The sequence below is a fragment of the Lynx canadensis genome, chromosome E3 (genome assembly GCF_007474595.2).
Source record: "Lynx canadensis isolate LIC74 chromosome E3, mLynCan4.pri.v2, whole genome shotgun sequence".
NCBI lineage: Eukaryota > Metazoa > Chordata > Mammalia > Carnivora > Felidae > Lynx > Lynx canadensis.
The window spans coordinates 11,828,664-11,850,367 of record NC_044318.1 but is presented as its reverse complement, the minus strand read 5'-3'; the positions used below and the strand labels follow the sequence as shown (position 1 = coordinate 11,850,367).

The 21,704-nt window shown below is 43.2% G+C and overlaps 1 protein-coding gene across 1 annotated transcript in view; it reads right to left on the bottom strand.

Annotated features, from left to right (window-relative positions):
• ERCC4 (ERCC excision repair 4, endonuclease catalytic subunit) overlaps positions 1–3,037 on the bottom strand; it is a 30,841-nt gene extending 27,804 nt beyond the window's left edge. Inside the window, exons 1-2 of the mRNA XM_030300554.1 lie at positions 2,823–3,037; positions 1,139–1,319 (exon numbers count right to left, since the gene is read on the bottom strand). Of these exons, the coding sequence (XP_030156414.1) occupies positions 1,139–1,319; positions 2,823–3,029 (388 nt within the window). The 5' untranslated portion in view covers positions 3,030–3,037. The remainder of the gene's footprint in view (positions 1–1,138; positions 1,320–2,822) is intronic.
• Positions 3,038–21,704: the final 18,667 nt, after the last annotated feature.

Here is a 21,704-nt window from a genome sequence, read left to right as displayed (position 1 = left end):
CTTGTGATGAGCACTGGGGGTTGTATGTAAGTGATCAATCACTGAATTCTACTCCTGAAATAATATTGCCCTGTATATGTTAACTAACTAAAATTAAAAAAAAAAAAAAAAAAGAGAAAAGAGAACCGAGGCTCACCAAAATTACGTAACTTCCTTGTGAGTGGTGGCATCCCCATTCAAAGCCAGGTGAGTCCAACTTTACCACCTATGCCCCAGCTTATTACAGTTATAAATGTTATAAAAGTATAAAAACACTTCTCTTCAATCAGTGTACCCATGAGCCACATAAAACATTCGTTCATACATTGATTCACTAAATGCTTCCTGAGGGTCTTCTGGGTCAGGGCAATAGTGGGATATACCATTATGAATGTCACAGTCGCTCTGCCCTCCAGAAGTTTACAGAAGATCACAGCTTATTCACACAACGTTCATCCAACAAACACGTGTTCAATACCTGCGTATCAGGTTCTTAGCCTGCAATGAACAAATTGTTCCTTGTGCTTATGAAGCTTGTTATCTAAGAGTGAGACAGAAAAATAAACTGGCAAATATAATGGGTTGTTCTTTAGTGCTATGACTGGGGAGAAGCACAGGATAACCCGAGGACAGAGAGGTAGGGTCCTCAAATGAGCTTTGGGGGAGATCAGAAAAGGTTGCCAAACAGATGAATGATAATGAGAACGAATTCCTTTTCTATATTAATTCTAGCTAAAATGAAGCCATTATTTCTCAAAATAATTAAGCAACGACTCGGTTTAATTTCAAATCACGGGGGGGGGGAGAAAAACTCTTTAAAGAGAAAACCAAATATTTTAGGAAATATACAAGGAATATCTATAAACATTTCAAGGCTGATTAGGTTCGAAAAGCAAATGCCAGCCAATTATGAAGTATTAACCAGATGGGAGCTTAGAGAGCAAGGAAAAGTCATTCTTACTTACTCAGGCTACAAGTACTTTTTAAGCATCTAAAATGTGTCCGGTATTGTGCTAACCCCTGGGAGTACAATGCTGAGTCAAAACACCCAGTGCTGCCCCCAAGGAGGTTCTAGTTTAGACTTCAGCAGTGGAGACAGGCACAAAAAAGTGCTAGTTTGTATCATTATACAAATAATGACAAGGTGTCAAATTCTTACCAGTGATTAAATCTGAAGGTATTCTATTAGTCAAGAAGTCGACCACAAGTATTCGACTTGTTGCAAATATCACACCTCCTTGGGTGTAGACCTCGTAGCGACTGTTACTTGTGATTTCATTTGTTACACGACGAGGGAGGTGTTCCACTCCTTCAATCTTCAGCTGACTGATAAAATACTCCTACATCAAATCAAGTTTGATTAGCAGTCTGTTTAATACAGGGCAGTTTTTACTAGGCGGCAAGGTCTTTGTATTTAAAAAGAGAGACAGGGAACTTGAGGAATATACAAACCAAGTTACTGCTTTGGGTGATCAACCAATCATCCACATGCAACCAGGCTTTTATTTTTGTTGGGTTTTTGGGTTTGTGCTGAGGCATCACTGCACTTGAGTTATGAGCATTTTAACAACAATAACAAAGACTTTAAAACCCTCAGTTAAAAGACTTCGGCTAGCTAGAAAATACTTGCCATCAAAGCCCGGTTTGCGGGCAAGCACTGGGTGTGAGGAGATCGCAAGGAATCCTCTTCCCAAGCCGAGTTTTAGACTGGTGGCTCTGTCCCCATCCGCCCCAGCGGGGCTTCAGGTCAGTGGGAGCTTGGCCCTTTGTGTCTTCAGGGCAACCCTTCCTCTCCTGGGGCCCTGGGTGGTGCCAGGTACTGGGGATCCCCAGACAAATCAGACAGTATCCCTGCCCACCGAGTCTGTGGGCATTCTCAGCGGCCACCTGCCTCCTGGCCACCTGCTCTACCTAGGGGCGCAGCAGACTTGTCAGACCAGGCTGTGCCACCTCTCAATAGCAAACGCCCCGTTTTGGCACAGGTGTATCCGTCTTCTGTCCTCAGTGCCCTCCATTCCTTAACCGCCAGGTCCTCAGCTTCCAGCTCCCTTCCCTTCTGACCCTCCGCCCCCTCCCCCCAGCCTGGGTCAACCCCCTCAGACCCTCCTCTTCCCTCCAGGGCTCTCCCCAGTTTCAGTCTCTCCTTTCACATCCTGCAATTACCCTCTGAGACTCGCCCATCCCCGTCACTGTTCCCTTTTCCAGATCCCGCTCTTCTGACCCAACAGGCCCCATGGTACCCAGCCTGGGGCCTCTCTCATCGTTCCTCTCCGCAGCCTTCTCTGGCCATCGCGTCCTCTTCCGGGACCTCCAATCCTTCTCTCTGCCCCTCGCCTCCGGTGGTGACTCCCCTCCCCCTCTCCGAGCCCCTCCGTCCCTCTGCGTCCTTGCACCCTCGGCAGGGACCTGCAGCTGTCTCAGAGACCCCCGTTCCAAGCTCTTGCACCAGTGTCAGAGACTTGCACCCTGCTCGGGACCCCTCGCACCCTCGGTGTCCCCGCGCCGGTGTCAGGGACTTGCGTCGGCCTCGAGACTCCTCCCACTCCCGTGTCCTCCCACCCGCGTCAGGAACCCGCGTCCGCCTCAAGGACCCCTCTCATCCTTCTCAGTGTCCCCGCGCCCGTGTCAGGGACGTGCATCCTCCAAGGGACCCCTCCCACCCTACGTCCTCGCGCCGGTGTCAGGGTCCTGCATCTGCCTCACGGACCCCCATTCAACGCCCTCCCCCGGCGCTAGGGACCGCCGGCGCCCTCAGAGGCCTCGCGCCCGCGCCGGGCCTGCATCCGCTCGGGAAGCCCCCAACTCTCTCGGGGACCCCCTCACCCCCGCGCCGGCAGCCGCACCTCCTCGGCCGGCTGCGTGTTGAGCACCAGCACCAGGCACGCGGGGTGGCAGTGCAGCCGGAGGAAGTGGTAGAGGAGCCGATCCGCGCCGAGCCCGCGGGCGCACACTACCAGCCCGTCCGCGTCCAGTAGTTCCAGCACCAGCTGCCGCTCATACTCCAGCAGCGGCGCCATAGCGGTCGGCCGAGCCGGCGGTACCGGCTCCATGGGCGCCCTTCCGGGGCCGCGGCCGAGCTCAGCCGAAGAGAGCCGAGCGGGAGCCGAGCTCAGCCGAAGAGAGCCGAGCGGAAGCCGAACTCAGCCGAAGAGAGCCGAGCGTGAGCCGAGCTCAGGCGAACAGAACCCAGCGGGAGACGAGCTCAGGCGAACAGAACCGAGGGGGAGACGAGCTCAGCCGAACAGAGCCGAGCGGGAGACGAGCGTCGGTCGAAGGAAGCCGAAGGGAGCCGAGCCCGACAGGTCGAGAGCCAGCCGAACTCAGCCGAGGAGGAGCCGAAGCCGCGAGGAGAGCTGGCCGAACTTAGCCGAAGAGGAGCCGAGTGGAGCCGAAGATTCGTAGAGTTCCCCAGCAACTTGGTGCTTGCGCGCTCCCGACAGGTGTCCGCTCCAGACCTCAGGCTCCAGCCCACGGCCTTTAGGGAATCCGTCTTGCCTTGTCCCTTCGGTCGGAGGGTGGGGCGGCCTGGATCTGCAACTAGAACCCAAGCTACCCCAAAGCAAGGAGAGGAGAATTAAACCCAAGGAGTTTAGTTCCCCAACCTCGGCAATGAAAAAGCTGTCAGTTGTCCAAGCGCGCCTAGAATTAGTGGCCCTCTTTGCCACGGTGAGGTTTCAGTTTTACTTTTGCAGTTGGCCTCTGTCTCCCTGTAAACATTTTTTTTTTTTTAATGAACAGAATAGTTTACTACTTTCAGGCCCTTGTTTCTCTCGAAATGTCTTGAATGCAATAATAATCTGTTTCTTAAAAAGTCGCGCCCGGGTGTCCCCCCAGCCGCTGCATCCTGTCTTCCACTAGAGGGACACCTTCGGAAGTTTTTGTTCCACAAGGACCGCCTGATAATCCAACCAAAGGAATTGTTCTATGTGGACATTCCTTTCCCCCCAATTTAATTATTAGAAAATGAAAATCAACCGTTATTCCATTACCCAGAAATAGTCACTGTAATACCATGAAATGTGTATTTTCAGTCTTTTTTTTTTTTTCCCTTCTCACCGCACAATTCTTTTACCGATTTGAGATAGTAAGTGAGGCGGGTTTCCAAGTATGTCACTGATATTTGACAAACCTCGAGCATACTATTTAGTATTCTACAAAATCCTTTTACATGGCTGATAATATTTCTGTAATGAGGATATACCACACTTATTTATCTAAGCCCTGATTAATGGACATTTAGTTTGTTTTCACCATCACCCCCTATTATAAATAATATTTCACTGAACATTTTTGCACATAAATTCAACCATGCTCCTAAGATATACTTAGAATGGATAATTAGTGGGATAAAGAGAACCAACATAAGGCTTTTCGTTACATTCATAGTGCAACATTGCCCTCTAGAAAGCCTGTACCAATCTACATTCACATCAGCAGATGCAAGAGGATCTGTTTCTCTATCTCGTTACGGCTTAACCAGGATTTTACTTACATTTTGTCAAGATTAAAACAACGTGTAATAATTCCTGAATGGGAAGGTTTGCCTGCAATTTTCGACAGGCAGAATTTCCTGTGAAACAAATATTAATCTCTCCAATTCTGAAAGTGACAGATGGAGCTTCAGGGAAGTTACCAACTTGGCCAAGACCACGGAGTTAGTTAGTGTATTGCTTAGATTTAGTTCAGGACGTGGCAAGCAGGAATGCACCATGTATTTAGGGTGTGCATGTGGAAGAGGCAGTGCTGAAGTTCAAACCTGATTCCCATGCTGTGGTGTGCAGAATAATGGCTCCCAAAAGATGTCCAAGTCCTCATCCCTGGGACCTGCAAATATGTTACCTTCTGCGGCAAACGGGACTCCGCAGATGTGATTTCAAAACGAGAAGATTATCTGGGATTATCCAGGTGGGGCCAGTGTAAATTACAAGCATCCAGGGAAGGGAAGGAGGGAGGCAGGAGGGTCAGAATCGGAGAAAAGGATGTGACAGTGAAAGCAGGTGTTGGAATGATGTGGAAGAGACCATGAGCCAAGGAATGCAAGCTTTAAAAGCCAGAAAAGGCAAGGAAATGAATTCTATCCTAAAACCTTCTTAAGGAGCATGCAGCCTTGCTAACCTATACTGTAGACTTCTGCCCTCCAGAACGAGGAGATAATGAATTTATGTTGTTTCCAGCCACGAAATTCATGGCAGCTACTTACAGCAACAATGGGAAACATACACAGTCACTCACTATTTCCATGACACTGAGCTCTTAAGATATCCCCAGCAGACCAAAACCAAACAGAACAAAACAGAGTAGAGAATAGATAGTGAAGCAATAATTTTGGAGGGGCAGTGGTCAACATACACATAAAATTTGAATACTTGTATAGATACATGTACACACGAAAATATATTCACTCAATAAACACTTATTGGGCACCTGCTACATGTCAGGCAGCGAACCAAATGCTGGAGGTTCATCAGTAAACAAAGCAGGTGAAATTTTTGCCACCATAGAATTTATTGTATTCGAGCGGGAGCTTGTGTACAAAAATGTTTATTCATCAAATCATTTTGTGAGCTATCATTATTTCTCAGATACTGCTCCTAAATGTCCAAAGAAGGAGGCTAGTTAAAATCTCTTCATACATCTGTACTGAGTGGAATATCATATGGCTATTAAAAGGTGTATGTGGCAAGCTATCTCGTGCATGTTATTATATGCTGAAAAAAAGCAGTTACAAGACAATAATGTCTAGTACGGTCCCATTTGTCTAAAAACATTAGCAAAAAACCAATGCTTTCCCGTGACTGCTTAGAAAAGCTCTGGAATTAAATCTCTTAGCAAAAGCGATTGTTCCTGGGGAGGCGAAACGAGTGTCTGGCATCGTACTAAGACCTTTACTTTTCCGTTGATTCCCTTCCATGATGTTGGTCTTGCTTACCATGAACATATATTGCTTGTATAATAAAAATGAAGCCAAAACCAATTCCCAGGTGTTATATACATACTTCATCAGCGCTAAAGATGATCCTCTTGTGAATTCTACATTTAATATGTGGGTGGTGGGCAACACTTAATGTCAAAAGTTGGCATCTGGGGAGGCAGACATAAATTCTCACAGATTCTGTCTAGACTAAAATTTTAGTTTTTCCAGTGGGCAAACGTTTTCAACATAAGGTGACGGGACTCTTCTTTTCCCGTGCCTCTGTCGCCACAGTTCTCCTAACCTTTTTCTTATCTCTTAGGGTGTTCTGATCTCCACAGCCATCTCCCCTCCAGGTCACTTTGTAAGTTCTAGTTCTTTTTTGCCCGTGAGGACACAGGGCAGGTAGTTGGCCTTTGGCCTTTGGCCTTTGGCATTGGGCTGGGAATGAGATTAAGCATCATCTTTTCCCCTCTGCCCTGAGATAGAACCCAGCATATCTCAGTTAACCTTAGGTTGACCACGACTGTGATTTCTCTTAGCGACCTCAGCCTTTCTCATACCTATGCGGAATGTCTGCTAAATCCAGAAGCTGGATAAAAAGCGAATGTTTCCTGAGTTTAACCCTGTCCTAGGGCCAGAATTCCTTTGAGTCTCTTAGAGTTTGCTTGTGGTGGTTTAAGGGTTCAGGCTCTAAGTCAGAAAGACCTGGGCTGAAAACTCAGCTTAGGTACCTACTAGCTGTGTGGCCTCTTGCAAGTTACTTAACCTCTCTGAGTTGCCTCATCTTTAAAATGGGGGCTGATAATAGGAACTACCTCATGTGATGGGTAGAGAAGTTAACTGAGATGAAGAAAATAGCAGGACGTGAACATTCAACCAATTTTAATTTAAAAACTTAATGACAACCATTTTATTTTTTATATGTTTATTTATTTATTTTGAGAGAAAGAGACAGAGAGCGAGGGAGGGGTAGAGAGAGAGAAGAGGGAGAGAGAGAATCCGAAGGAGGCTCTGGGCTGTCAGCTCAGATCCCGCTCGGGCTTGAACTCACGATCCATGAGATCTTGACAAGAGTCGGATGCTTAACTGACTGAGCCACCCAGGTGCCCCAGTGACAACTGTTTTAAAACACTCTAACCCATTCTAGGACCTGAAGCACATGTATTCCTAAGGATTAAAACCAAACCTTCCCTCTTAATGCTGAGGAGCATTTGGTGCCCGGATCATCCCTGCCCTCTAACAAAGGGAAAGTCGCTAACCTTTGGGGTCCAGTTTCAAAATGTTTTAAAGATGATTATGAAAGGAAAAGAGAATATCAAGAGTTTTACGTAGGGGATAAAGAGGTTGCAGGTTGAGAACGTGATGGAAAATAGCGGTGTTGGGAGTGAAGAGCAAGCAAGGAGGTTTCTAGGTGGGGCCCAACGTCCTGGGACAGCCTCTCAGGGAAGGTGTCCAGTCCATCTGGAAGGGCGGAACTGAGAGGCGAGGTCTCTCAGGTCACGAGCCACAGTCTCGCTTGGCTAAGAACCTTCCATCCGGAGCCTATAACATCTCCCCCCCACCCCAAGTCTGTGTACTAGGGGTTGGGTTTACAACTCACGGCCCAGCTGAGACGACGCTTGAAATTACTCACAACACATAGAATTGCAATGCATCTGCTGTATTAAAATTTCATGGGGAAAGCAATTAGGAAAACCTAGAGGCTTAGATAATGTCTTAAAAATTAGATAACGTCTTACCAGGTAATGAACAGAAAGACATCCTGAGCTGGAGTGTGCTTTTAATGATCGTGCAAGTTAGGACAGCTACTCAGCTAGAGACAGGTGGGCAAGTGACCTAACCATGGCGACAATAACCAGGTCACGTCTATTGTGGGCTTGCAATGTGCAGACACCGTGGCTGGGGCAGGGCACATTACTAACCACCATCCCGGCTCTACCTCGCTCTGTTCAGCTCTTTCCTCTCCCTTATTCGGGGCTGGGGGCTTCTTCTACTGCCATGATTCTCCTTTGAGTTCAAGGTGTCCTGGGGCACAATGAGGTGGTGTCCACTAAGATCATAAGGTAGCTACTATTATTTTCCTTATTTTACACGTAAGGAGAAGAGGACATAGGAGGGTAAGGAGCTTGTCCACGGCCCCCAAGTGGGAGCAGGAGCAAATTCTACTTGACTTCGAAAACTGGACACCCCCGCTCCCCCTACTGCCTCCTTAGATGTCTAACACGGGCAGGCCATGAATGCCATCCTGAGTCACTTTGACTTGAACACGTGACTCATATGGTCCACATCCTTTCTATGCTTATACATCCCTTTAACATAAACTCAGAATACTCTTGGATCAATCCCTCCATGATGACAGTAGTAGATTTGTGTCTGTGGCTGGCAACCACACTTTAAAAAAATTTCTTGGGGCACCTGGGTGACTCAGTCGGTTAAGCATGCCACTTCGGCTCAGGTCACGATCTCATGGTTCATGAGTTTGAGCCCCGCGTTGGGCTCTGTGCTGATGGCTCAGAGCCTGGAGCCTGCTTCAGGTTCTGTGTCTCCCTCTCTCTCAAGAATAAACATTTAAAAAAAGTAAAAACATTTCTTTTTTTAATGTTATTTATTTATTTTTTTATTTAAAAAATTTTTTCAACGTTTTTTATTTATTTTTGGGACAGAGAGAGACAGAGCATGAACGGGGGAGGGGCAGAGAGAGAGGGAGACACAGAATCGGAAACAGGCTCCAGGCTCTGAGCCATCAGCCCAGAGCCTGACGCGGGGCTCGAACTCACGGACCGCGAGATCGTGACCTGGCTGAAGTCGGACGCTCAACTGACTGCGCCACCCAGGCGCCCCTAGTGTTATTTATTTTTGAGAGAAAGAGACAGATACAGAGACAGAGCATGAGTGAGGGAGTGGCAGAGAGCAAGGGAAACAGAATTCGAAGCAGGCTCCAGGCTCTGAGCTGTCCACACAGAGCCTGAGGCGGGGCTCAAACTCATGAACTGCAAGATCATGACTTGAGCCAAAGTCGAACACTTAACCAACTGAGCCACCCAGGTGCCCTGCAGCCACATTTTTAAAAAGCTACTATGAATTCAGCAACAGTTTCAAATAGATCTGTGGTATATTAAACCGGACAGCGTCTACAAGCATGTGCAAATTTTTAGTATATGACCTTGAGAGGCCTGTTACGATTCTGTCTGCGGGCAATGGATGGTACGCGTAGGAGGGAGGAAACCATTGCAATACCTACAGAGCTTCGCCGGGAACCTGAGGTCCCTGGGAGACCCACTGGTGTGTGTCACTTGCATTAATTGTCTGAAAATGAAGTCACCTGTGTACTAACACTGTGTCATTATTCCACCGAGAGAAGACTTGTATTTGGTTAACTAATTATTACTCATAGAGGCACAGGGAATTTAATCATTAAACTAATCTCTTTTCTCAGAAATAAGGACTTTTGATGACTCTAATTAAAAATATTTTTACTGTTTGACAACAGAAAAGGAAAAAAAAAAGTAAGAATGAATCTGAACCTGAAAACCAATTACCTGCCCCTCTTTGCAAGGACATCAAGAAATGATAGTGGTTCTTATGGATTAGGCAATTAGCTTTTTGTAGGAATTTATGAGGAACCCCGAGGAAACTCTCCCATGGGGAAAAGAATATGTGAGTCAGGCAAATTTTGTGAAGTGTGTTTTTCTTATTTTTATTTATTTTTTTTAATTTTTATTTTTTTAACATTTATTCATTTTTGAGAGGCAGGGAGAGACAGAGCATGAGCAGGGGAGGGGCAGAGAGAGAGGAAGACACAGAATCTGAAGCAGGGTCCAGGCTCTGAGCTGTCAGCACAGAGCCCGACGCAGGGCTTGAACTCACCAGCAGAGAGATCATGACCTGAGCTGAAGTTGGCCGCTTAACCAACAGAGCCACCCAGATGACCCAGGTTTTTCCTTAATTTTAGAGACATTCCTTTTCCCTTACCATCTTCTCCCTCTTAGAATGTATTCTGACAAGGAACAGAGGACTGGCTACATAGTTTGTGGGGTCCAGTGCAAATGAAAATTCACGGCATCTTGTTAAAAAAGTAATGGGAATTTCAAGATGGCGACAGCAGAGCGTTCAACCAAGCCTGGGACCCTTCAGAGCTTGGGGTCTGGGTGGCTACGCAAGCCCTGACCATGGCGCTGACAAAGAGCTTTGACCTTGTGAATAATAATGATCTAAGAGCTGTTCGTCTTTGTCAGTAGGCATTGATGCCACTGTTAAAATCCATTTGCCTGACTTGGAGTTAGTGTCACGTGTGGGGAACGGAAAGTAGGGGTGGTGGTGGCGGGGCCGTTTCCCTGGCATCTTGTTCATGAGGGGACTTACACATAGACTTTCAGTGTTTTCTCCAAATGTGGTTCCACCTACAGTCTCATAGAAGCACAGACGGGGGAAGAAGCATAGGTAGATGCTAAATATGGGTCCGATTATTGGACCACATTGCTTGTAGTGACCTATGACAATCTTTAATAAACCATGTCATTTTCCTATAGGAGTTTGTCATTGGGGTAGAGCATGTATACAGAATTAAATCTGTAAATTATAAATTACAATCAGTTATCATCCCAAGCATACATGCAAAAATATTATGATTGCCAAAATATCCTAATATCTGGCTGCAATCCATCCACTCCCCCACCCCCCGCAAAACCCTGTGGCTTTTTATTCATCAAAAACAATTGATTTTGTTAAGTGAAAAAAGCAAAGTACAATGTGATGTGTAAGAAATTTTTTGTGAGTGTAGTGCTTGAATATACATAAAGAAAGTCTGGCAGGATATATAAGAAGCTAAGGTTGTTGGTTTTCTATTGGAATTTTCAGATGGGAATGAGGAGGAACGGGAATTTTTTTCATTGTCGATCTTATATTTGTTGTTTTGAACTACATAGTTAAAAAACGTATTAAAAGTTAAAACTGGGGCATCTAGGTGACTCAGCCAGTTAAGGGCCCAGCTTCAGCTCAGGTCATGATCTTGTGGTCCATGAGTTTAAGCCCCGAGTTGGGCTCTGTGCTGACAGCTCCGAGCCTGGAGCCTGCTTCAGATTCTGTGTCTCCCTCTCTCTCTGCCCCTCCCTTGCTCACACTCTTTCTCTCAAAAATAAATACACACGAAAAAAATTTTCTAAGCTAAATACAATTAACATAAATTAAAATAAAACGTAACAAAAAATAATACAAATAAGACATCAAATATGCATTGTGCTGTATTTTGGGGACAAAAGTACTAATTTGTTAAATAAGTGAAATTAAATTATAGCCTATTAAAAACGTACTGTAATTGGTGCTCCTGGGTGGCTCAGTCGGTTGGGCATCCGACTTCGACTCAGGTCATGATCTCGAAGTTGGTGGGTTCGAGCCCAGCGTCGGGCTCTGTGCTGACAGCTCAGAGCCTGGAGCCTGCTTCAGATTCTGTGTCTCCTCCTCTCTCTGTCCCTCCCATGCTTATGCTCTGTCTCTCTGTGTCTCTCAGTGATAGATAAACGTAAAAAAAATTCTGTAATTATTTTTTCATGGCCTGGTCTTTTCCTGAGCTCTGAGATGCTTAATTTGGAGTTTAGTTCTTATATCTTCCTAAGAAATCCCATGGGGTGAAGGTGCTTTCTTAGAAAAAAAAAAAAAAAAATGGACTCAGGAAATTCAAAGTTGATTCATTTCAAAAGTGGAATTCATTATTATTTAATGTAAATATATAATGTAAATATATTTAATGTAGTTTTACCTGCACAGGGAGATAGGATATAGAGCCCTGACATTTAGAGTGAGGCATTATGTTTAGAAGTCAAGACACGTACTTGGAACAACAGAAAGGAGGAAATAATTTGATAGTTTACCTATCCTTTTGGTGGGAGAAATGAACTCGTGGAAGAGCTTATTCATGGGAATTACTCTTTAAGACAAATAAATCACAAACCAGGTTCTCGTCCTGCTCCTAATGCCAGTAGCCTCCGGCTGAGAAACCTGTACATTAAGAAGCATCCAGGGACGCCTGGGTGGCTCAGTCAATTAAGCATCCAACTTCGGCTCAGGTCATGATCTCGTGGCTCATGAGTTTGAGCCCCGCATGGGGCTCTGTGCTGGCAGCTCAGAGCCTGGAGCCTGCTTCGGATTCTGTGTCTCCCTCTCTCTGCCTCTCCCCTCCCCGTTCACCCTCTGTCTCTCTCTCAAGAAAAATAAACATTAAGGGGCGCCTGGGTGGCGCAGTCGGTTAAGCGTCCGACTTCAGCCAGGTCACGATCTCGCGGTCCGTGAGTTCGAGCCCCGCGTCAGGCTCTGGGCTGATGGCTCAGAGCCTGGAGCCTGTTTCCGATTCTGTGTCTCCCTCTCTCTCTGCCCCTCCCCCGTTCATGCTCTGTCTCTCTCTGTCCCAAAAATAAATAAAAACGTTGAAAAAAAAAATTAAAAAAAAAAGAAAAAAAAAAGAAAGAAAACATTAAAAAAGAAAACAGAAACATTAATTCCCCACCTGCTGGAAGCATTGAGGGCCAAAGGTTCTTTGTCCTAACCTCTAAGACTTGCTCTCAGAAGAAGCCTGTCACTTCTTGGGGCTAGCCACGTGTAATTAGAATGGACATATTTGGCCGTTGGCAAATCCCCACAGTGGTTTCTTGGCTATCGTCTTGTGCCTGGGCCGGGCTGGCGGACTAATTGGCTTCATCGAGGGATCTCCATGCTCCACGTTCTCCAGATATTTCCTCTTGGCCACGTTTGTTTCTTGGGAGAAGAATCCACCAGTATGTTACCAGCTTCCAGAGCTCTGGGACTTTGGCCAGGAGGTTGCTTCAGAGGAAAACCTAATACTGGTCATGCCTTGCCTCTGGCTTTAGTGGAGCTGTTCGTTTCTACTTTAATATGCTTCTTCCGGTCTGAGGTCGTTTTCATACATATCATTTCTCCTTTTTAGGAGTTTATTTCAAACCTGGAATGGATGTTGGATTTTATCAAACAGTTTTCAGCATGTCTTAGTACAATCATGATGTTTTCCTTTGATCTGTTGAAGAACTATGTTGAATTCTCGATTTCCTAGTATTAATCCATTCTTGATTTCCACAAGTATTTTAGTTAATTAGCCAACAGCACATTTGGAAAGCAGTGTATCTGTGGGGGGTAACCATGGTAACCAAAAGACTCTCCATGTCAAGGTGGTTCAGCCCAATGGTCCTGGCTGGCGAAAGCACGGGGTCTGGAAACAGGAAGCCATGTCTTGGAATCCAGTTTCTGCATCGTACCAACTTCATGGCTGTGGGCAAGTTTCTTGAGCCTCAGTCTTTCCACTTGTAAAATGGGAATACAGAAATGAAAAGTAAATCATGGGACTGTTTTGAGTGTTAACCGAGTTAACCTGACACATGGTCATAGCTTGGCAAATATTGGGCGAAGGATTTCTTTTTAATTTTTATTTAAAAATTTTTTATTTTACATTTATTTATTTTTGAGAGGCAGAGAGAGCGCGCGAGCAGGGGAGGGGCAGAGAGGGAGGGAGACACAGAATCTGAATCAGGCTCCAGGCTCTAAGCTGTCAGCACAGAGCCTGACATGGGGCTCAAACCCACGAACCGTGAAATCGTGACCTGAGTGGACTGAGCCCCCCAGGCGCCCCAGGGAAGGGTATTTTTGAATGAAGTAGATGCTGACAAGAGCAGAGCAATTTGGTAACCATGGATGTCAAAAGTCAGTGTGTAGGTAATTTTTTAAGTGTGAGCTGCAGCTTTAAATAACTATATTTCATATCAAAATGTCAAGATTCTGAGAAAACCCATATTTCTCTTCCAATCTTTTTATTCACCACCCATTTTAGTCCAAACACCAGTTACATATTAAATTATATTATTAAAATTAAATAAAGAAAATATATTTGGATGAAACTTTTTCTTACTTCTTTCCCCAGCAAAATTACTATGGCCCCAAAGAACGAAGATTGTAATGAAATAAACGGAAATTGAATATTAACTTTGTGAGTGAATTTATTTTGAGTTAGCAATAAATCCAAGGGAAGGAACTGAAGAATAAATGTATAGATTCAATTTAGTTAAAATATAGATGCATTCTGGATTCTATGAGTGTATGTGTATTGTATTTGTATCGATCTATATGTAATATAGACCAGTGAGTTTGTGCTTTGCCAAAAGGTAGCACATAGAGTACACGTGAATACAATTGCAAAAAGTTAATCTTGATGTGTGTGCCTGTGACAATTAGTATGCTTTGTTGTTTTGGTTCTAACTGACCAGCATTAATGCAGATTTCTACCTTGATGGGATCAGTAATAGATCATGTAGCCTTTGTCATCTTTTCATATCCTATTCTTGAATATAGTTAGTGTTTACTATCTTTTTGGGATGCGAGCAATTGCTTGTTTATTTTGATGAAGGAAATAAATTACCTTCCCATAATATCAGAGTGAGTCCCTCATCTCATTAGATAACGGAATTTAAAAGACTCCGAAATGATTCCAGACTAGTTAATAGCATCTTAATTATCTCACATCATTTCAGGAGAAACAAAACGTCCCTCTGGGGTATACTTTGTCTTGGTAGGAATAATGACTGATGAAGGTCTAGAGAATAGGCGTGTATTAATGTATCAAATTCTTCAAGAAGAAACACACAACTCAATCAGACGTGTTGACTGAACTCCTGCAAAGTGGCTTGTTGGAGGTGAGAGGGGACAACACGCATTAACAGGAGGAAGAGGGACAACACATGTCTGGGACAGAGTAGACAAGGCCAGTAAAGGAACTGGTTTCCTCTCCCGTGGAGCACGATTGGACAGTTGAATTCTCTGGGAAGAGTTTCCCTTACAGGGTGAGGGGAGGAAAGAAGTAAGAGAAAGCCTGTCGGAAATTGATCGAGGGCAGGAGTGAATCATGTTTCCACTCAAACTCTGAGCCTGACAGACACACTACCAGGGCCAGGCACGATGGCTTTGGCATCACTGCTCATGTCTCCAGATGTGCAAGCACATAGGAAACCAACTGATGTACGAAAGTAGAGCGATCTCAAAATCGTAGAATCAAACTCAGCAATCAGAACAAGACTCGCTGGGGGCGCCTGGGTGGCTCATGCGGTTAAGTGTCCGATTTCCGCTCAGGTCATGATCTCACCGTCTGTGGGCTCGAGCCCCTGCTTCGGATCCTCTGTCCCCCTCTCTCTGTCCCCCTCTCTCTGTGCCCCTCCCCACTTGTACTCTCTCTCTCAAAAATAAGTAAACATTTAAAAATTAAAAAAAAAAAGAACAAAAATCGCCTTCCGAACTAGGGGTGTTGCAAGAAATTTTAGGATATGTCTCATATTTTAGGATATTTCTAAAGTATATTGTAACACAATTCTTTGGAGCATTACATTTGGAAACATTACATTTGCGGGTGATATTAAAGAGGAAAGAGGTGGAGACTGGAAGGATTGTATGGAGAGAAAATCCACACTGGATAGATGAAAATCTGCAGTGGACACAATTGCTATACAGAACACAATTGTCTGTTGTGGAAAATGGAATCAGAGCAGTGCGAGACGTGTTTAAAAATTTCTCCCAAAACCCAAAGGGAGAGGACAAAGACATGAACACAGACTTAAGAAAAGATCAAAGAAATGCAGACTAGAGGGAGAAGAATGAGAAGAATTTCAGAAGGAGCAAACAGCACATAGAGACGGAATCATTCAAAGGAATAATAGAGATGCCTTTTTTTTTTTTAGCTGAATAATGTTAAATTTATGGTTTACTGAGCACAGGCCAAAACAAACTTATGAAAATAGACTAGCAAAGAGTATAACCCACATAGCATCAAGGCTAAGAGGGTTTTATGCTTGATTCTTTTCCACACGTGTCAAATAGAAGGAGTTTGCAGAATCATACTGCCATACGTTAGACAGTGACTGTAAGTTGTACCCTGATTCCAGAGGGTGTAAACATGTGATAAAATGTTCATTTTCAAATCAATCAAACAGGCTATTTTGATGAAATGTTTGAATTTTTTTTTGAGAGAGAGAGGGAGAGAGAGCATGTACATGAGCAGGGAAGGGGCTGAGGGGGAGAGAGAGAGAATCTTTTTTTTTTTTTAACATTTACTCAGTTTTGAGAGACAGAGAGGGACGGAGTGTGAGTGGGGGAGGAACAGAGAGAGAGGGAGACACAGAATCTGAAGCAGGCTCCAGGCTCCGAGCTGTCAGCACGGAACCTGACGTGGGGCTCGAACTCAGGAACTGTGAGATCGTGACTTGAGCTGAAGTCGGATGCTTAACTGACTGAGCCATCCAGGTGCCCCTAGAGAAAGAGAGAATCTTAAGCAGGCTCCATGGAGCAGGGATAGATCTTATGACCTTGGGATCTTGACCTAAGGTGAAATCAAGAGTCAGACACTCCATTGACAGAGCCACCCTGGCACCCCAAAATGTTTGAATGTTAAGAAGAAAAAGAATATGATGGTCATTCAGACAGGATAAAAGACTACTTACTTAGGAAAAAAAAATAAGGCTAAGATATTTCTTATCTGCAAAACCAGTGATCAAAGGTAAGGATCTGGCTCCTCTCTTGTTCATGTGGGAAGGCAACAGACAATTTCAGACATGATCAAGATGTGTATCTTTTTATTAAAAATATTTATTTATCTTTGAGAGAGAGAGAGAGAGAGCACAGGAGGGGAGGTGCAAAGAGAGAGAGGGACACAGAGGATCTGAAGAGGACTCTGTACTGAGAGCAGAGAGCCCGATGTGGGACTCAAATTTACAGACCTCGTGATCATGCCCTGAGCCAAAGTCCATCACTAAACCAACTGAGCCACCCACGTGCCCCAAGATGTGTATCTTAACATACACTTCCTGAAAGTATTTACCATCATACTCCAGACAACTAGAAAATCAATCAAATTATAGAAATTAAGAATGTGGAACTCAAGGTATAAAATAACTGCTTACACGAAGTCTAAATTAATCCTAATATAGCTATAAAACAATGCAAATATTTAAAGAATCTATCAAGTGAAGCATATAATGTTTAAATGTATTAGTTAGGGTTCTCTTGAGAAAAGAAACAAATGACGTGTGTGTGTGTGTGTGTGTGTGTGTAGATTCTAAAAAGATACAGGAAAGTCAATGGTATAATTCCAGTCCGAAGGCTGGCAGCCTGGAGATCCAGGAGAGTGGATGATGTAGACGAGGTCTAAAGGCAGTCTGCTGGAGACTTTTCTCTTACTCATGGGAAGGTCATTCTTTTTGTTCTATTTAAGTCATCCTGACATTATGGATGGCAATCTGTTTTACTCTATTAAGATGTTAATCTTGTCCAAAATTACCCTTGCAGAAACACCCACAATAATGTTTGATGAAATATCTGGGTACCCGATGGTAAAGTTGACACATACAATGAACCATTACAGTAAATAAAAGTACTTTAATGATGATAACCAAGATCTAAGATGACAAATTAAATCCATAATGCTGGGAAACATTGAGGAGAGGAGTGAAGGAAAGAGGGGCATACGCAGTGGTGTGCTGGTAAACCAGCTCTCCGCAAAAACAAGTACTAAAATGTCACTAAATGTAGAGGTAAGAAGAGATGTGTATAATCAGCTGTTGTGAGTCAGTTCAAGGTGCCTCCAGCACATCCTATCCATGCCCAGCACATATGTTGAATTTTCACCTACTTTATCTCTCATCTATGCTTCATTTTCAGTTTGCGTTTGTCTGATAGATCTTCCTCTATTATTTTAATCTGCCTTTTTGGTATATACATTTTAAGCAAAATAGAGTTTTTGTTTATTTATTTATTTTTAAATGTTTATTTATTTTTGAGAGAGATCCAGGCAGACCACAAGTTGGGGAGGGGCTGAGGGAGAGGGACACAAAGAATCCGAAGCAGGCTCCAGGCTGCGAGCAGTCAGCACACAGCCCAACACGGGACTAGAACTCATGAACTGTGAGATGACGACCTGAGCCCAACTTGGACAGTTAACCAACTGAGCCACCCAGGTACCCGTAGAGTTTTATTTTTAATAAACCTTATTTGAAACTTCTTTTAGAGGCGCCTGGGTGGCTTGGTCGGTTAAGCGTCTGACTTCTGCTCAGGTCATGATCTCACGGTCCGTGAGTTCCAGCCCCGCGTCGGGCTCTGTGCTGACCGCTCAGAGCCTGGAGCCTGTTTCAGATTCTGTGTGTGTCTCTCTCTCTCTGCCCCTCCCCTGTTCATGCTCTGTCTCTCTCTGTCTCAAAAATAAATAAATGTTAAAAAAAAAAAAAAGAAACTTCTTTTAAAACCTTATTTGAAATTCCTAACCATTTGACAGGGAAGTGTAACCCATTTATATTTATTGGCAATGTCAGCATGTTTGGTCTTTTTTTTCTTTTTAATTTGAGTACTGCTGAGACATAATGTTACATTAGTTTCAGGTGTACAACATAATGATTCAACAAGTTTATACATTACTATGCTCACCACAAGTGTAATTACCAACTACCATCCATGTATTTACCTTACTATTACAATGTCATTGACTATATATCTTATGGTATGCCTTTTATTTTCATGACTTAATCATTCCATAATTGGAAGCCTCCAACTCCCCTTCACCCATTTTGTCTATCCCTCTATCCCCCTTCCCTCTGGCAACCATCAGTTTGTTCTTTGTGTTTAAAGGTCTGATTATGCTTTCTATTTGTTAATTAATTTGTTTTGTCTTGTAGATTCCACATATAATGAAATCATATGGTATTTGTTTTTCTCTGACTTATTTCACTCAGCATAATGCCTTTGAGGTCCATCCATATTGTCGCACATGACAATAGCTCACCCTTTTTTACGGCCAAGTAATATTTCATTGTACATGTTAACCCATTTAGTCTTATATCTGATATTTTGTTTTATGATTACTGCCTTTGTACTTTATCCTTCAAAAATTGATTTTCATTGCCTCTTTTTCCCTACTCTATAATCTTTAGGGTTTTCTAAGTTTCCTATAACGCAGTTTTCTACAGTGTTCTTTCTGTTTTAAACTGTCTCCAGTGTGGATTTTAATTCTCCTATTAGAGTTTAGATTTCCTTAAATTCTTTAAAAATTTTATTTGGCTTTTTCCCCTGCATTTTTGCCTTCATCTCTTATGGCCTCCTACTTTTGTTTCATAGAGGACTCTTGATTTTCTATCTATCTATCTTCCTTTAAATTGATCAATATAAAATTAATTGCAATTTTAACAATATTTAAAAAAATTATGTCTTTTAGAAGATGATCATTAAGTTCTGTTTTTCCTCTAAGTCTTTAAGGTAATGTTCTCTTTCCTTATGCTTTAGTACCTTTTTATAGCCTCAAATGTGAATCGTAATTTTAAGGTTTTTGCACCATTTAATTAACTATTCCACCTAAATATTTCTGATGGATAATAAGATTTTTGATATTTTATGATGATGTATCATGGATACTGAGTTGCAGAGCACTTAAAGAAAAGTACATTCTGTATGTCTTTGAAGTCCTGGAATAAAAGTAGCTTTAAAATAACTCATGATCTATAGAACTGATTTTTATGTACTGACAAGAAAGTATAGATATAAGAGGGATTGTTAGAAATGTATGTAGATGAAAAATAAAATGGCCTCATTTTATTAGTAATATTTATTAAATCAGAAAAATTAAGTTTTATTTTAGCCTTTCCCCAAACCCTGTTCAAAGTTTGATATATTAATATAATTCATAAGATTTAGGGTTTAACAATAATAAAAGCAAGTTGGATATTTACGAATTTGTTTAGTGAAGAAATCTCAGAAAAAAACAACCCACCAACTTATTCAAAGTTGCCTCTTCCTGCCTTTCTCAGGAACAGTGAATTTCAAGTGCATTAGCACCAGAAATTTATGAATATACAAATATCTATGCTCATGCATCAGACTGAGCAAGCCCCTAGTTACAGTGGAACAGCTTTATATTTCATATAAGATGTATGCAGCTTTCCAAATGTTGTTTGTTTCTAAATGTTCCTATAGAGGAATGTGAGAGATGCCTATTTTTACAGTCTTAGAAGGCACATACATTTTCGGCTCCGGGAGTGAGAAACACCTGGTGGGGTAAAAAGAGCCAAAGATACTCCATTTGGTCTTCAGAACAGTTATCAATATTCCACAAGAGCACCTGTGCTGAGAATTAGCCCGTTTTTGCTCTCAGACACCCTACTGCGTGATTCTCCTTCTTGTTGCCAGTGTGCAGGCGAGGGGTGCTTCATTAACGGGTCTTGAGTTAAATATCATTCTAACAGAGCTGCAGGGATTTCTGCCCACATGCAGTTGGTGAACGTGACCCAGGAGTTCCTCTTAATTCACTGCTTTGGCGTAGTTCAGTATCTAAAGTGACAGTGGGCTTTAGGGATGGAACGTGTACCTCAGTCATGTACATCTGGATTGAGGTCCACTGTTGGCCTTAATTAACAGTGTGGCCTTGGTAAGTCACATAGGGCACCATTTATTAAGTGATTCGTCTTAAGTTAGAGTCCCCACAAGTAGACACCGAGAAGAGGATCCTTGTGTGTATCAGCAAGGGTTCAATCAGAGAAGGAGAACCACAGAGAGTAATGCGGAGAAAGGGACTTATTAGAGGGCTGAAAAGTGGGACAACTGAGAAATTATAACCAGGAACCCTTTATTCTGAGTCTCTGTTGCCTTATCTATAAATGTGAGATAATGATACCTTCCTTTGAAAAATGCTAAACACTGCAGATTGAGTGCTCAAAAAAGTAAATTTCCTTACACAGCTAAAGCAAGCTCTAAGCAAAGCCATTAACTAGGTCATTGGCTCCAAGAATTTCATTTTGCAGACTGACACAGTAACTTTAAAACATGGTGAAAGTTATGAGCGGCTGCCAACCTTTTATTTTGCCAAGTTAGGACATTAGATAAGCAATTACTAACTATGATCACCACCAAGTCAAAAAAGAAATGACATTTTAAAACAAAAAAAAAAATGTAGGAGGGCCATTTATTATTGTCAATCTTAGCAACACTGAAGGATTACACTGCCAATTTAGCTCTATAATGACATGTTCTTTTTTTTTTTCCTTTTACCACAGCTCAGCGAACAACATCACAGGCAGGCATTTGTACGTAGGTGCATCTTGAGAACAACGGAACTGAGCAACACCCCATGGTAGTCTCTTCTCCAGTTATCTGCATCCCTATTTCTCTGTGCTTCCTCCTCATTGGTTTGCAAGTTGCCCTTTTTCCTCCTCTGGAAGGAATCGCACTGTGATAATCACTGTTTCCCATCCTCCCCCTCTTCCTGGACACCTAAAAGACTACATTTCCCAGGCTTCTGTGGTTGGGGAAGCCATGTGACTAATTCTGGCCAATGGCTTGAGAGTAGGCGGGTCCTCTGACACTCTAGGGTGAAAGCGTTTAAAGGCTGTGTGTGATTCTCCGTGTTGTTTCTCCCTCCATAGTGAATCATCTGTTGGAAGTGCCATGGGAAGTAGTTACCACGTGGAAGGTGGCGTCCCCAGAAAGCTGCCCAGACTCAGGGCTTTGCAGGAACAAGAAATAAACTTGCATAAAGCCCCTGTGATTTGAGTTTTGCTTACTACTAGAGCTTAACTTGGTCTGCTAACTATCCCACACCAGCACCATCAGCGGTTGGACACAAGCAAGCTCGCATCTGATTTTGTTAATTGCTACACAGAAATAAATATCAGTCTGGAAAGCAAATAATATACGATTTTTAATTTTTAAGAACTCTAATATCTTCTTCTATCTGATCCATAACAGGGAAGCTATGTTGAATCCTTCTGTTAAAGATCTAAATTAAAGTCAC